Source organism: Chelonia mydas, chromosome 2 (assembly GCF_015237465.2).
Source record: "Chelonia mydas isolate rCheMyd1 chromosome 2, rCheMyd1.pri.v2, whole genome shotgun sequence".
NCBI classification, from domain to species: Eukaryota; Metazoa; Chordata; order Testudines; family Cheloniidae; genus Chelonia; species Chelonia mydas.
The window spans coordinates 259,563,083-259,580,214 of record NC_057850.1 but is presented as its reverse complement, the minus strand read 5'-3'; the positions used below and the strand labels follow the sequence as shown (position 1 = coordinate 259,580,214).

Below are 17,132 nucleotides of genomic sequence, written 5' to 3'. Positions count from 1 at the left end.
AACCCCCTGCTCAAAGCAGGACCAATCCCCAACTAAATCATGCCAGCCAGGGCTTTGTCAAGCCTGACTTGATCCAGCACCAAGCTTTACTTCTGCTCCTCATTGCGAGCTGGGATATTTGCACTCGGGGCCTAAATACCTTTGAGGATCTGGGCCTCAGATACTACAGTGATGAGACCACGGAGGTCCCTAGACAGTTACCTTGGGGACTTCTCCCTTAGTGCCTGGCGGGAGCCTGAGGATCCAGAAGTTCCTGTTCTTCAGCAGGTTCTCCATGTTCTCCAGCCTCCTCTGCAGCAGCCCATACTCCTGGATCAGAGTTCCCAGCACGGCCCACTTACTCTCCAGCTGGTTCCCAAACTCCGCCACTGTCTTCTCACAGTCTATTAGTTTCTTCTCGGACATCCCCGTTCTCCCCTCCAGACTCAGTAACCGTGCGGCCTGAGAGTCCACCTTCCTCTCCGCGGCTTGGAGGGCAGCCAGGACAGCGAGGGAAATCTCTGCCCTTTGCAGCTGTCCCTCTGCCCGGGGGGTCCCTCCGGAAGCGGGCAGGGGCCGCCCGGGGCAGGGGGCGGCCGGAGCCTGTTCAGGACAAGACACCAAGCTGAGGTTGGGGGGCACATGCCCAGCTAACAGGTCAGAGGCACGGAGAAATGGGGGGCGACCACTCCCCAGCTCTGACCCAGGAGAAAGGGGCTTCAAAAGGCAGCGCAGCGGAGCAAAGCCTGGGGCTCACACGCACCTGCTCCACCCGAAGGCGAGGGAGGGAAGCTCGGGCCGGAGGAGGATCCGGAGGCAGGAGGAGGAAAACAACCCACGGGGGCGATGCCAGGTGCCGCGGGGCTCACAACCCCACCGGCCCCGGGGCGGGGTCTCGCTTTCACCCCGGAGCGAGCCCGGAGCCCCCTGCACGGCGCCCAGCGGCTGCTACCAACCCCGGAGACCGCGCAGATCCCCGGGCCGCGCTCCCCGCGGGCCCCGGCCGGGCGGGGAGAAGCTCCCGGGGCCCGAGGCTCCCCCGCCCGCCGGGCCCTTACCTGGGCAGCGGCCAGCTCGGCCATGGCCCCCCCGGGCGGGGCTGCTCCCGCGGGCCCGGCCCGGCCGAGCCCCGCTCCCGCTGCGGGCTGGGCAGAGTCCCGGCGCCGCCTCGCCACGGGCCGGCCCCGCTGCCGGGCGGAGCAGAGCGAGCGCGGCCCGCAGGGAGGGAGGGAGCCGCGGCCTGGCTGCCGGGAGGGGCCGGGAGCGGCGGGCGGGGCCGGGCCGGGAGCGGGGCGGCAGCGGCCCCTGGCGGCGGGAAGCGCCTCCCTTTCCCCGCCCTCACCGGGCGAGAGAACAGGCTCCGTCCCCGGGGGACCCGCCCATCCCCGTGTCCTCGGGCAGCTGGGGAAGCGGGGGGGGGGGTCCGAGCATCTGCCCCTATTCCACCGCCCACCAGTGGGACAAAGCACCGCGCGCCCGCCCACGGGCCCCAGCTCAGGGGACCCCGCGCTCTCTCCCCAGGTGCCTTGGCCGGGCGGGGGATTCCAACCACTTGCAAATTGTCCCCCAGGAACCCAGCTCTGGGACCAGAACAAAACAGGGACTGGTGCTTGGGCTACTGGGCCTGCTGGAAAACCCACGGGGGGTGACCAGAAAAGGGGTGAAGATATTTTTAATGCTTTCAGTTGTTGGAAAGTTTGCTGGGTATCATATTGTCAGTGAGTTAGGGAGGGTCTTTAAAAGAATCTAAAATAACTCTAGGCCTTTTGTCTCCCCTCCTCTGTGCCAACCCATTGTTGGATGCTGCAAGTCACCTGCATTTGCCTTCTGAGCCCTGACAGGTAAAGTCCCCATTCCCACTCCCGATGGGACCATTGGTCTGACCCCTGATGGCTGTTCTTGTGTTATGGTTTTACGAGATTGGAGATGGGGTTTGGGGGTTTACTAATTGAATTGCTCAAGTAAATGGCAGGTTTCAGAGTAGCAGCCGTGTTAGTCTGTATCCGCAAAAAGAAAGCTTATGCTCCAATAAATTTGTTAATCTCTAAGGTGCCACAAGTCCTCCTGTTCTTTTTTCCAGTAAATGAGGCACCCTCATATGCTTAAACTTTGCCTCACAAAATTTTTAAAAAACAGTATCCCAACTAGCACAGAAACTATGATACAGAGGATGGATTAAACCTACCAGCAGCCAGGGAGGCACACAGCATCATGAGAAGGCTTAGGCCAGGGAGTCGTTTGGTGAGGAAAAGCAGACATGCTTTGAAGAAAATCTGTTAGGAAAATACAGGCCTTGAGTCTGCTCTCACTCAGCGTGATGTAACTCAAAGGTAACTCCACTCAAGTCAAAGGAGTAACACAGGCCTATCTGAGAAAAGAGTCCGGCCAAAGGAAGCTGAAATGGAGCAACCCCATGGGGCAGAGGCCTTGAGCAGTCTCTGTACAGTGTGAACTCCACCCATGTGATGTAGCCACACAAAATAAATACTTGCAGCACTGCCAACCCCACAGGTTCAAAAATTGTAAGTCAGCCCCCCAAAAGATGATTTAAAACATAACAACTGTCCCAAGACTCAAGACAAGACTGCGAGAGTTAACAGTGTCTTTTGGGTGGGAGTGAAGGTTCTGCTTCCTGATTAGTGTAAACATATTAAAAATCAGTAAGGAGAAAACCACATCAATGGGGAGTGCAGAAGCACCTGAGCAGCTGGAAATAGAGCCCTGAAGCAGGACTAGGTAGACAAAAAAACCCAGGCTGCAGTAATTTGCACACAAACACTAAATCTCTCATCAATTTACCACAAGTAGCCTCTTTGAGAAATTGCTAATTATTTTGTTTGAGTTTATCTTTCCCACATGTGTTTAGCTCCTTCTCTCTGAATCTGGTATAGTTCACCAGCTCAAGTCAGGTCAGAGAATCACGCTCCCGGGTCGTGCTGTTCTGTGACGTCACATATGCACACTCAGTCTCTGGTGTATCAACTTGCTGTCAGGGCTGTGAGCAGTTTTTCCGTTAAATGTTTTTCGAAAAGCAGTAATAATCCTGACACATAAATAACTTGAATGGGATATAAATAACTGGGATGGTATGTTTCAAAGTTCTCAAATCGGTTTTTAAGCAGTTTAAACAATTCCAGTTTTTTTAATAACTTACTTTTTATAATCACTAAAAAAAACCCTGCACCTTATAAGGCAAAACAGTGGTGCAAGATGTTTTAAGCAAGATTTGTTTTATTGTTTTAGAGGTAAAAATTGTGTCTGAATTCCTTTTATATATACAAATAATATATGAACTGACCGTGTTTTGGTTTGTTCCTTTTTTTTAGTTCCATGGGGGAATCTCTCTCTCTTGCAGGATTGAAGGTTTTTCAGGGTAGCAGCAGAATAAAAATGCAAGAAACAACGCAGGAGCAGGTGGAAGTAGCAGTGGGTATTGCAGGGCGGAATGGGAGCAGGATTCAAAAATTATCAGGCGGAGGGCTCTAGCTGATAGCAGAAAGCAACAGGAGCTTTCACCCTACTGCCTGCCTCTACACATTGCAATAGGGTCCATGTTAAAAGTGTGATTTGCTTATTGATGATACAATATCCTGAACACTGTAGCAGGTAACTGCAAGCTCACTGCGATGTAACGGTACGTGTTCCTATTGCTGGGCTCACTCAAGAGGCTCTGTTAAACCTTGGTTAACAGTGGACAATGGAGTGGAAGATGGCAGCCTTCACGGGGGCCCACTCTGCTAAGTAAGCATTCACAATGAATGCCATCAACTCAGCGACCGAACATCGCTCCGCGATTTCCTGGTCATCAGAGCAGCAACTCAACAAATCCTAAAGTTCCTCCTCAGGGCCATACAACGTGCCAAATAGGCCCTGGAATAAGAATCCTGCAACTTAATGTTGAAGGAGTCTCATGGGCAAAATGCAAGTATCTTGGAAACTTGCTGAAGACTTATAACATAGATGTCCTCATGTTGCAAGAAACCCATGTTGGCAACGACCAACAGGCTAGGCGCTACCGTATCTATGGGTACAACTTAACAACTAGCCATCAACATCCTAAATATAGCTTGGCAATACACATCAAGGACACCGTCACAGATTTTAATGTTATTCCACTGTGACAAGTGTCGGTCGTCTGAGCCCCTAGGGGCGATGGAGAGCTATGGTCTCCATGGCAGGCCTCAGCCACACCTTCCGGGCATTGGGGAATTAGTGGGGGAGCACTGGCACGAGCCGGGAGCGCGCCCCACAGGCGGGGGAGCACCGGCACAAGCCGGGAGCGCGCCCCACCGGCCCACCCAACTCCACTGCGTTCCAGCCCAGGGCCCTGACAGTGGCCGTCCGCGCCCGCTGACCAAACATACCCACCCCATGGTGTAGTTCGGCCCCTGGGCTACTTCCTACCTGGTCTCTCAGGCGGGTCGCTCCAGTCCCTCCATCTCCTCCAGGTATTCCGCTGCGGGCCACTCCGGTCCCTCCATCTCCTCCGGGTAATCCGCTGCGGACCACTCCCGCTCCCCCTCGGTATCGGACTCATGCTGGCCCGGGCTGCAGTCAGGCCCCTCCAGGTCCTCTGGGTATTCAGCGGCCAGCAGCCCTGGTTGCCACAGGCCTTCCTCCCGGTCAGGCTCCTCCTTGCCCAGGGCCTCCCCTGGGTCGGCAGCAGGATCGCGAGGGAGCAGCCGGCAGCCTGCATCTGTCTCCCTCCCTGGTGCTCTCCTCATTGGGCAGAGGGCCCCGCCCTTTGTACTTCCCGTCCCACCCTTCCCCTTCCGGGGATTGGCGGGAGCTTGGCCTGGCCCCGCCCACTCGGGCTGCGAGGGTGGCTCTTTGCCCTCTGGTTCGCAGGGGAGCCACCCTGGCTCCCTACACCACCAACCAAAGAGGAGACCACATTTACCACAACTATCAAAGTAGGGGAGCTCCACGTTACCAACGTCTATAAAGCCCCAAGCACAAGATGGCCAAAACCAGCGCTACCCAGCTCTCCTATTCCATGCATCTATGCAGGTGATTTTAATTATCACCACACTACGTGGGGCTACAAAACAAATGAAACCGACTGCGAAGATCTCATGGACGGGATATCTGCACAAGACTTACCACTGATCTATGAACTAAAACAACAATCAAGATTCCATTCAAGCCGCTGGCAACGTGGGTACAATCCAGACCTAACATTCGTGTCTACAGACCAGTGTGGTAATACTCTTACCACAACATGGGAAGTATTACCCACATTTCCAAACAGCCAACACAGACGTATAATGATCTACGTAGGCAGCAAAATTCCCGTGTTCTTTCTGAAACAGGGACCACTATGGAATTTTGCTAAAGCGGATTAGGATGTCTACAAACAGACCGTTGAGAAAACTGTTGCAAGGATTCCAGCGAGACCAGAATGCTATCAACGGTTCACAGGCCTCTTGAAAGTAGCAGGAAAAAACATTCCTTGAGGCTTCCAGAGAAAGCTCACTGCCTGCCGGACGAGAGAGACGCAGGAGATGCTCTGGCAGTACAATCAGACCAGAGCTCTCGTATTGCAAAAGCCCTGCTACACTCCCTTGACACAGCAAGACGCCAGCGCTGGCTTGAATGCCTGCAAAACCTTGATTTTACACATTCAAGTCACCGAACCTGGACACTACTACGATGTCTTGAGGCCACTAATCCCACAGAGTACAGGCCACCGAAAATCTGGCCAAACTCAATAGCTTCCAAACTGGTGGAGAACACAAAAGGACCACTTGATAAACACACAAAAAGAGAAGTGTATCAAGAACTCTACCCAACACTTGCATCAATCCCCCAAGGACCTTCCACTGTCAGCACTGAGGAAGTAAAAGGACTTGCCACGATGAAAAAAGGGAAGACTGCAGGCCCTGACGGTATTCCGCCAGAATTTCTCCATCTCAGTCCCAAAGGACTCCAGTGGCTAGCAACATTGTACTCCACTAACTTAAGGACAGTACGGATCCCTGAAATATGGCATGAGGGAATGGTAATTGCTATTCCAAAGCCTGGAAAGGCCCCTGATGAAGCAGGAAACTATAGGCCAATTTCTCCACTATGTGTAACCTGTAAACTTCTTGAACGTATCAACCTCAAAAGAATATGCCCTTTTACTGAGCCAATTATCCCTGTCAAACAGGCAGACTTCCGGCCAAAATGCAGCTGTGACCAAGTTCTGGCACTCACAACTCACATTGAGTCTGGCTATCAAAAAAACCTCAAGACTGGCACAGTATTTGCTGACCTGTCATGTGCGTATGATAGTGTATGGATTGAGAGCCTGATGCTGAAACTTGTTAAAATTATCCCTTGCTACCAAACACTTTGCCTGTTGTGGACCATGCTGAGTGACAGGGGCCTACTGGGGAATAAGACCAGCTCACCCTGCAGCATAAACAATGGATTATGCTTGCGCCAGCCCTTTTTAATATTTACATCAATTACATGCCTCCAACTAAATCACGAAAATTTGGATATGCAGATGATCTTGCCATGAGAATCCAAGCATCAAACCTCCATGACATTGAGAAAGCACTAACTGAGGACCTCTACAATATGGAACAATATTTCTGGAAATGGAGGCTCAAGCCAAACCCTGGAAAAACAATAGTAAGCGCATTTCATCTTGATAAGAAGAGTGCCAAAAACACACTGAAAGTAGCTTTCTGTGGTAAAAATGTGCAACACGATGACACCCCAACATATCCGGGAGTGAAACTTGACCGCACCCTGTCCTTCCATGATCATCTTGAGAAGGTAGCTGGAAAGATCAAAACGAGAGCCAACGGAATCCAGAAACTAGCAGGTACAACCTGGGGTCCATCAGCATCAGTGTTGCGAACCTCTGCAATAGCACTTGTATATTCAGTAGCTGAATATTGTGCACCAGTATGGAGCATGCAGCCACACACAACTTGTGGATACCCAGCTAAATACAGTGGTGCGGTGCATCACAGGAACCCTTAAGGCAGCTCCAACCCCATGGCTAGCTGTCCTGTCTAACATCGCTCTCCCGCCGATACGCTGAACGGCTGCAACATTCCATGAAGCTCAGCGAATCCAGGAAAACAGATGCCTTCCTATTCCTCAAGACCTTGACAATGCTCCTGTGACAAAGCAGGACTGTTCTTAATGTTTCCTCTGAATATTGTGGGGGTGCCTCAGTTTCCCCTAGGCAGTTCTTAAGTATCTAGGTGGTGGGATAAGGTTTTTTGATCGTTGCAGAGCCCTAGAGGCAGGTGTGTGCAGGGGTCTGGACACAGAGAATGGCCGACACCCTGTTTCCTGGCAACTGATGGCCTGGGCCCTTCCCCCTGCAAGGTGAGAGCTAAAGGGTGGGAGAGCAAAGGAATCAGGTGCCCTCCTGGCCCGGGAAAGGGGAAAGCCCAGAGGAGGAGGGGCAGGAGGGTGAGTCAGTTTGGGATGGCTGGGGATGAGGAGTGAAGTGCAGACGTGGTTGTCTGGCTCACTGGCCCCCAAAATGGACCCAGCTGAGGGGTCCTGTTCTCTGCACCTACAAGCTCTGTTTTAGACCATGTTCCTGTTATCTAATAAACCTTCTGTTTTACTGGCTGGCTGAGAGTCACGTCTGACTGCGAAGTTGGGGTGCAGGACCCTCTGGCTTCCCCAGGAGCCCCGCCTGAGCGGACTCGCTGTGGGAAGCACACGGAGGGGCAGAGGATGCTGAATGCTCCGAGGTCAGACCCAGGAAGGTGGAAGTTGTGTGAGCTGTGTGTCCTGAAGACAGTCTGCTCACAGAAAGGAGACTTCCCCAGAGTCCTGACTGGCTTCATAGGGAGCAGTTCCAAAGCATCACCCGGGGATTCCGTGACAACTGGTGGCAGCGGTGGGATGTACTGCACCCCATGGATGGCGCTTCCTGCAGTAAGTGACTGGGGAACAGTAAAATGAAGGGGGATCAACGAGGACCAGGAATGCTGAAGGCTCAGAGAGGAGCTGTTTCGGGGGGCAGTTAACCCCTGGGAGTGTGTGACCAGCGAGAAGGACTGTGCAGTAATGGGGTCCCCCTGGGGACTGCAGTAAGCATTGTCAGGGGCTGAGGAGCCTGTGGCTTGGCCCTGGGAGAGAGAAGGACTTTTGCAGTAACAGGGTTCCCCTGGGGATTGCAGCAAGTGGTCCAAGGGGCGGAGGAGTCTGCAGCTCGACCCTGGCAAAGAGGTGGTGACCTCGAGAAGGGCTGGCACACTAGGGGTTCTCCCTGGAAACCATGGGGAGCTGAGAGCACACAGGCCTGTGAGTCCACAACACCTTGGGAACAGCGGAGTGATGGCCTGTCACCGTCTCCTTAAGAAGGACATTGTAACCCTGTGCAGAAAGAGAGGGTTGAGCATTGGAAAGTTCACCAAAGCACAGTTCATCGTGCAGCTGGAGGAGGATGACCGCTCTAAGGAGCAGATTCCTGACCCAAATGGGGCTATAGTAGGATCTGGGAGCAGCTGGAGTGGTAGCCAGGCATCCCCAAGACTCCTTTCCCTGACCAGACGGGGGTCTTCACGATTGGGTTCCCCATCGGGGGATCGGAGACAGACGGGATTGGAGCTGAGTCCGAGAGAGCAAGAGGACTGTGAGAGACAGCGAGAGCCCGAGAAAGAGCTGCAGAAGCAGCAGCAGCATGAACTGGCGGTGGTGGAGCAGAGAGGCATAGGGGACCTCCCCGGGGTGAGTGGGGATAGACCCTGGAGTGCCAGTTCTGCAGGGAACCTCGAGACTAAATTGCTGCCCCTGGTTAAGGAGGGGGGGATGTGGATGCCCACTTCACTGCCTTTGAGCAGGTTGGCGATTTGAACCCGGGGAACCCTGCGGAAAAGCCCCGGTGTCTAGCTCCCTTGCTGGGTCCCAGGGCCATAGACTCCGTCAGCCAGATGGGTGGGGAGGTGGACAGGCTCCCACTCCTGGTCCCAACCTATATGTCTGTGTGGAGTTTCCTGGGGCCAGGCCCCTCGGACCTCCAGTGGGAGCAGAAGGTGATGGTCAATGGGGAGACATTCCTGGGGTGGCGAGATCCTGGGACAGAGAGAACGGTTGTCAGGCCCCTGGTGGTGCAGCCTCAGATGCTGAGGGGCTGTGTGAGGGTCCCAGGGATGAAGCCCCTTGTCCTGCCTATGGCCCAGATCCCTGTGCAGACCCAGGAGGGGTCGGGCTGGCTGGTTGTTGGGGTTCTCCAGGATATCAGCTGTGAGACCCTGTTGGGGAGTGACTGTGACTCCTTGGGATAGGATCCAGGCCCTGCTCCTGTAAAGGCCAAAGGTTTGAATTTGAATCCAGGGAACCAATCGGCGGAGAGGGAAATGGTCAGTGAAAATGCAGATGACCTGGCTGGTGGGGGGAGGAGCTGCTAGGCTTAGGCTACCTGCCTGCCGGTAACCAGAGCCCTGGGGCTGGGTGGGACAGAGAGATGCTCCCCGCCCCATTGCACACCGGAGAGGGGGCTCACGCTGGCTCTGATGCAGTGAGGAAAGCAGGGAGCTCGCTGCCTGCCCCCACGGGGACAGCAAGGGCAGTGCTGAGCACAGTGGGAGCTGAGACCCCAGCTGAATGGGGGGAGACACAGGCAGGGCAGGGGATCTGTTGGGAGTGGCAAGGTGCTTGGTAAGGAAAGTTTGGATGAGCCTAGGCAGCCTTGTGAGCTGATGGCTGTGTCTAGTCAGCAGGGTGGGAAGGCGAGGAGAGTGGAAGATGAGTGTCCCTGGACCTTACCTGTTAGCTGAGTGGAGAAGTATGACAGGGAAGGAAATGTGCCTGTGTCTGTCGGGGGTATTGACTTGCCTGTGGAGGGAGCTACCCCGGTCTCCAAGCAGTTGTCTGTGAACAGCCTTGTGTGCTGGGACAAGGGGAATGAGATCCCAAGCTGTGTGTCTGGTGAAGGAGAAAGTGTGTCCGGCTCTTCTTTGTCTGTGGAGCAGACAGAAGGGGCCTTTCAGCCTGTGATGGTTGAGGGTCGTGCAGTTGTCTCAGAGCTGGTTCTGGATTCAGCTAAAGCCCAGGAAGGGAAGGGTCCTAAGTTTGTGTCTGCTCGGGAGAATGGCCCTGTAACTAGGTCGCATCCAGTTAGCATCTATGTAAAATCCCAGAGACCAGACAATTCTGGTGCTTATATTTTGCCTGTTGCTAGTGTGTTGTTGGGAAAGGGTGTAGCAACTCTGTCTAATCAGGGTGAGATCCTAGCCAGGGCACAAGAAGAGCATGAAGGTGATGTGATTGTGTTACCTACTGAGGGTGTGGAAACCTGTAGCAAGAAGGAAAAGATTCCTGAACTTGTGTGTGGCAAAAGGAAGGAGAATGCTTCTAACCTGTTATCTAGGAAGTCTGTGAGTCTGCCTGAAAGGGGATTGTGTAGGAATCCGCCTGATGGGCCAGAGGAAATTCTGGATGTGAGACCCAGAAAGAGTCTGTTGTTGCTCAGGAAAGTGTTCCTCTAGAGCAAGCCCTAGGTGAAGAGGGTAAGGGCAGAATTTCTGTGAAGGGTGAATTGTTGCATAGAAAAGCCCTAGGGAAAGGAATCCTCATGGTAGTCTTTGCAAGCAGTTTACTGCAACTGAAGGGTGTGAAAGTGATTTAATCAAGAGTTTCAGTTCCTAACAGCCAGAAATGTTCTGTTGTGAATGGATCCACTGACTTTCCTGTTGAAGGATCCAGTGTGGATAGCTTTGAGGTCTCAGATGGAGTGAAAGCTGTTAAAAAGTTAAACAGTCATGCATCCGACGAAGTGAGCTGTAGCTCACGAAAGCTTATGCTCAGATAAATGTGTTAGTCTCTAAGGTGCCACAAGTACTCCTTTTCTTTTTGCAAATACAGACTAACACGGCTGCTACTCTGAATCCTATAACCAAGTGGCTGTTTGGCCAGCTTCTTGGGGAGACAAGGTTGTTGAGAAAGGAATGTCTCCATGCTAGTTCTGTAAGTGAACAGTATGTGGCCCAGGTCAAGATGCAGGATCTTAACCAAGAGAGCCCGAATTGCAGTCCTCCAGACTGGAGCGCTAGGAGAAGACCCGATCCCAGTTTGACCCCAGGGGTTTTGGGGTGGCAAAAGGGCACAGGCCATATAAACCTTCCCACGTGCGGCATGCGGGTGCTATTGACCAACCCCGACCTAAGGGAGGGCATGAAACTGGAAGGGCCTGGTGTAACTCCCACCAAGGAACGGGAGAGATGCTGGGGCATCCCTGGGAACGTTGGTGGCTTCCAACTTCCCCAGGTCACTGGCTAAAGTGACCCCGCTCAGTTCGGTCTCGAAGGGGGGAGAGATGTGACGAAGTGAGACTGTTCTTGTTTCCTCTGAATATTGTGGGGGTGCCTCAGTTTCCCCTGTGCAGTTCTTAAGGATCTCAGTGGTGGGATAAGGGTGTATGATCATTGCAGAGCCCTAGAGGCAGGTGTGTGCAGGCATCTGGACACAGAGAATGGCTGACACCCTGTTTCCTGGCAACTGATGGCCTGGGCCCTTTCCCCCTGCAAGGTGAGAGCTAAAGGGTTGGAGAACAAAGGAATCAGGTGACCTCCTGGCCCAAGAAAGGGACAAAGCCCAGAGGAGGAGGGGCGGGAGAGGGTTTCAGTTTGGGGCTGGCTAGGGACTGGAGTGAAGTGCAGACGTGGTTGTCTGGCTCACTGCCCCCCAAAATGGACCCAGCTGAGGGGTCCTGTTCTCTGCACCTACAAGCTCTGTTTTAGACCACGTTCCTGTCGTCTAATAAACCTTCTGTGTTACTGGCTGGCTGAGAGTCACGTCTGACTGCGAAGTTGGGGGGCAGGACCCTCTGGCTTCCCCAGGAGCCCGCCTGGGCGGACTCGCTGTGGGAAGCGCAGGGAGGGGCAGAGGATGCTGAATGCTCCGAGGTCAGACCCAGGAAGGTGGAAGCTGTGTGAGCTGTGTGTCCTGCAGACAGGCTGCTCACAGAAAGGCGACTTCCCCAGAGTCCTGCCTGGCTTCGTAGGGAGCAGTTCCAGAGCATCGCCCAGGGACTCCGTGACAGCCCCCCCCCCCCCACAACGTCTTAAGTCCCGCATGTCTCTCTGGGAACATTCGTTTAGCCTCATGCAATCAGGTTATGATCAGAAGGAAGCTTGGAAAGCAGATTGGGCTAAACAAGACTTAAAAAATAAGCACCTTGTGCCAGATCCCATGCAGACGGTTCCTGGGTTTGACCCTCCACGGTCATCTTGATCAACTCTAAACCAAATTTGAACCAACCATGGTAGATGCGGAGATCTAATGCACAAATGGAAAATCAAGGACTCCCTGGTGTGTGAGTGTGGTTCCCTACGACAGCCCATCGAACACATCACTACCTACTGCCCAATGTATAAAGATGACGGAGGCATCACTGCAATAAATTCTGCTACTCCTGATGTAGCCATTTGGATCCATCAACTTCAGGTGAAATTGTAGTCGCTGCTCTACACCAGTCGTACGAAAGAAGAAGAACAGCGGACAATGCAAATTATAGTATGTACATCAAGATAACAGCTTCAGGGAGAAACCCTGAAATGGCTGAGGAAATGTTGGTGGGAACAACCGCCTTCTCACTCGGAAGGAGGAGGTGACAGTGTTACCTTTAGGTTTTAAAAGTCACGATCAGATCTGTACATGTTACATGATAAAAAAAAATAACACAAACACCCCCCCATACACACATGCTCCCCACCTGCCCAAGTGAAAAGCTCCAGGGCAGTGACCTGCCCAGATAATTCCTGTGTCAGGAGTCTGGGAGAACATCTCTTTGGATTTACCTACTAACATAGGGGCAGGAATTAGGACTGCTGCCGCACCCCCTGGCTTGAAAGGGTTTCCATCATATAAAGAGTTTACAGTTTGGTTCAATGGATCTCATTATACCCCACTATACAAATCATTCCAGCCCCCGTCCCTACTAATCTACCATGTATTCCCCATTTATTCAGGGTTTTTTTTTTTTTTTTTTTACTCGAGTCCCTCTTCTGCTGGAGTCACAGAACTCAGATGTCCTCCAGGTGAGTGAAGGCCAAAGCGAGGGTCAAGTTAGGAACAAGAACAGACTAGACCTCCTAAGCTATTGCTGGACGTGGGCCAATGGGCTGAACTTGAGATGTCCGCTTATTCCTAAGCAATTGTGATTCAGACTTGCCCAGTGATGCCCAGCAGCAGGCCTTCCATACAGAGTGCCCATCTCCCTCCTACTCCCAGTCATTCATGTCCCTCCGGCTTCTTCCTCTCCCGGTGCCGTCCGCCTGCCGCCACGTGGGGATGTTTCACAAGAAGAAGTTGGTTCCCCTGCGTGTCCCCACGGTGCCGTTGCTGCATTTTCAGTTGAGAGAGAAGAATCCTCCCCAGCTAGTGTCCCTGGTTCCCCTTTCAGGTGGGGACAGAAGGAAGCCCACTGGCTGGGTTTCCACCTCTCCTCCAGGGGCTCAGACACACACTCTGATCTGATGGGCTGAAGCTCTCTCTAAACCATGGATGTTTCAACTCCTCCTCTTGCCTTTCGTCTGACTAACGCACCTGCTGTACGTTAACTCCACTGGCTACCATGTATCTTCCATCTTTACAACCAGGAGCCCAGCCTCTGCTCCCTGTCCGGGGCTCTGAGAAACCTCCGGATGCCCTTGCTCTGCGCTGTGGAGAGTCTGATGTTCTTTCAGAGAGTCCTCGTATTGGAAGCTTTTCCCACACGTGCCACACTGATGTGGCTGCTCCCTGACATGGCTCTGCTGGTGCGTCTCTAGCTCATGCTTCCCCGTGAAGCTTTCCCCGCCCTCAGTGCGGCGCTTCAGCCCTTCGCCCGACTCGTTCCCCTGATGGCCGACAGACCTGCCGTGGCTTTTAGCAGCGGGGCTGCCCTGGTGCGGTCTCTCCTCCATGTGGTTTCTTTGGTGCTTCGTGAAGCTCCTCTTGAGCAGGAAGCTCTTGCCGCACTCAGCGCACTGGAAGGGCCGCTCGCCGGTGTGCAGGCGCTGGTGGTTGAGCAGGTACTCCTTGCGGCAGTAGCTCTTCTCGCACTGGGTGCACTTGTAGGGCCGCTCGCCCGTGTGGACGCGGTAGTGGTTGTTGAGCTTGGACTTCTCGCTGAAGCTGTTGTCGCACTGGGTGCACTTGTAGGGCCGCTCGCCGGTGTGGACGCGGTAGTGGTTGGTCAGCTTGGACTGCTGAGTGAAGCTCTTGCCGCACTGGGTGCACTGGTAGGGGCGCTCGCCCGTGTGCAGGCGCTGGTGGGAGATGAGCACGGCCTTCTGCCGGAAGCTCTTCTCGCACACCGTGCACTGGAAGGGCCGCTCCCCCGTGTGCACACGCTGGTGGTTGAGCAGATACACCTTGCGGCTGTAGCTCTTCTCGCACTCGCTGCACTTGTAGGGCTTCTCCCCGCGGTGAATCATCTGGTGGCGCAGCAGCTCTGACTGGCAGTTGAAGCTCTTCTCGCACTCGGTGCACTTGTAGGGCCGCACCTTGGCATGGCTCCGCAGGTGCTTGACGAAATTCCCCTTCAGCCGGAAGCTCTTCCCGCATTCACCGCAGGCAAAGGGCTTCTCTCCCGGCTGCACCACAAAGCCCTTGAGCAGGCCGAAGTCTCGGTCGCACTGGGTGGATTTCTCCACTCTGCTGACTGCAGGGTTAGTCAGCGGTGCAGCCGCTCCCTGCTGTAGGCTCTGCAAAACCTCCTCTTCTGATTTCACTGATGACATCCCCTGCGGCTCCAGCTTCTCCAGACATCCCTTCCAGGACTTCTCCTTCTCTTTGCTCGCTGTCCCATCATTTGCTAAAGAAGAGAGAGAGAGAGAGAGAGAGAGAGAGAGAGAGAGAAGGACGAGCATTAGTGCTTTGATCTGGAAGGAAACTCCCCTGGCTTAGAGATTCTGTGCAGAAAAAAAAATGACACTTTTTAATGGTCCAATGAATAATTTATAGCTTCAGCGTAATTAACTCTACAGACTTAAAGTAGGGCTCATCTTGGCTTGAAATCTTGTCTGCTAGACAGCACAATTTGGGTTGGATGTCATGACACTTCTAGCCTACACACCTCCTGCATCACGGCATGACTGATGTTATGAGCCTGAAACCACCCCTCCAAGCTGGGTGTCGAGGGGTAAACACTCCCCCAGAGAAGGCATGGGGGCAGGGTAAAGAAGGGGCCCTGTTCCTCTGCATCCCATCAAACACTCAAAAAGGTGAAAGATGGGATCGACTGCCCCCCACTACTCCGGACAGGCGGGGAGCTGTGACCGACACCCGCCATCAAGTGATGGCTGTACATTTACAGCGGGGCTATTTGACTGTCAGCTCTTTGGGGCAGAGATTGTCCTTTTGTTCTGTGTTCATAGACCACCTAGCACAACGGAGCCCTGACTCGGGACTGCAATGCAAATAACAATAAACGATCACTTAGAATAGGAAGAAAACCCAGAAGTGGAGGAGATCCTATGAGCTGCAGGTAGCTACTCCACTCACTTCCTTTGAGGTGTTTCAATCCCTTAGGGCCCCACTCTTCCTCAGAGCCAATGGGAGTTTTGCACAAGAGCAGCCAGTCATTGCTCACCCATGCTGGAGCCTGAGAGAATTCTTCCTTCCCCCAATTCCTGATGGTCCCCAGCACCCAGCTCTTCCTCTTGTTTGATCCAGGTTGAAGTGTCAGATGTGGAAACTGGTGATTATGTTAATGAGAAACAGAAACAAATTAGTGTGTGTTTTACCAGCACTTATTGACCTCTTTCTGCAAAGGATTTGGGGCTAGAGCTGTCTGGGATGGGTGGGAGGTTGGGTAACATTTTGTGGAGAGAAGGGAAAACAGATGAGAAAACACATCTAGACGGATGCAGTTATACATGCTGATGGGCCAGGTGCTGTTCACGCCTCTCACCAAGTCTGGGTTCCAACCCACTCCTCACCTGTGCTGGGCTCCAGGGGAATTTCTCTGTCTGCCGAACCCCTCTGGCCCCTGATACACGGCTCCTCCCCTCCTTCAGCCTGGGGCAGGATGTCAGGGTTGGAAATGGCAGGGCCTATTCATGAAGACAGAGTTGAGGGGAAATGAGTGGTTTATTCATATTCACCAGGCACTTACATGTGATTTTAAACCTGAGCTGAACAGAGGCAGAACTGGTGATCCTCAGGAAAGCAGATCTCTGCTTTTCCCAGGGGAGCCTGAGGAATTCCCACACTCCTGTAATATTGTTCCCTGCAGGGTCAAACAGCTCCCCCTGCCTTGTCCACTTTTCATCCTCTTGTCTTGGGGGGGTTCACTTCTGCCTGGGCAGAGGTCAGGGCGAAAAGGGGGCGTGGCAGGGGCTGAGACAGGGCGTGGCTGGCATGTGGGTTTCAAGTGCAAATCCAGTTCATGAACATGAGATGCCTGGCAGATACTTGGGAGGGCTCCGAGAGACTCCTACAGCCAGCCAGGAGTAGCAGTTCACCTGTGTGCGCTCTGGAGCTGCGCTTCCAACAGAAAGTTCAGTGCCTCATATGCAGACTACAGGACACTTTGTGGCCCACTGGCCTGCAGCCCCCTTCTCTCATCTTCCTTCAGCTTGTTGGATGATGAGTAACAAAGTGCTGGGCCCTGCCGACGACTCTCAGCCCTCGCCCAAACCCTGCATTTTTTAGTCCTTACGGAGAACGTGTGGGTTTGTGATACTTGGTAGAACTCACCAGCGTTGGGGTCCACAGGGATTTCTCTTTCCACCAGCCCTTCCTTCTTCTGGATTCTTTCCTCCAATCCTTCCAGGGATTCCCACCGATCCCTGACACACGGCTCCTCCCCTCGTTCAATGCGGGACAGAATGTCTGGCTTAGAAACAGCGTAGTCTGTTCATGGTAGCAGATGTTAAGGGAACGTCATGGCCTATTAATATTCATTACAAATAATGCTAAATGATTTTAAACCAGCTCCCCTTCCCTCGCTGGAGCTGACGACAGATCTGAAAGGAGGCCAATACCTAATAAGGATCCTGTAAAAGATACCATTTCTTGTGGAGGCCGGGTGTGCTTCCCAGCAGAAGAGCCGGGGGTCACCACATAGAAGGGGGAGTTGATCGGCCAGAGCCAGTTCAGGGAGGAATGCTCCATGCTCTATTACCAGGTGACACAAAAGGAGAGGTTACTTAGCTTACCGTAACTTGAGTTATTTGAGATGCTTGTCCCTATGGTGTGCTTGC

General features: G+C 53.4%; 1 protein-coding gene across 1 annotated transcript in view; it reads right to left on the bottom strand.

Annotated features, from left to right (window-relative positions):
• Window positions 1–17,132, bottom strand: part of LOC102933579 (zinc finger protein 850) — a 46,196-nt gene that overhangs the window by 7,088 nt on the left and 21,976 nt on the right. The window contains exons 7-13 of the mRNA XM_043538841.1: window positions 16,939–17,046; window positions 16,627–16,782; window positions 15,867–15,980; window positions 15,518–15,622; window positions 13,516–14,740; window positions 1,038–1,380; window positions 202–582 (exon numbers count right to left, since the gene is read on the bottom strand). Coding sequence (XP_043394776.1) covers window positions 202–582; window positions 1,038–1,380; window positions 13,516–14,740; window positions 15,518–15,622; window positions 15,867–15,980; window positions 16,627–16,782; window positions 16,939–17,046 — 2,432 coding nt within the window. The remainder of the gene's footprint in view (window positions 1–201; window positions 583–1,037; window positions 1,381–13,515; window positions 14,741–15,517; window positions 15,623–15,866; window positions 15,981–16,626; window positions 16,783–16,938; window positions 17,047–17,132) is intronic.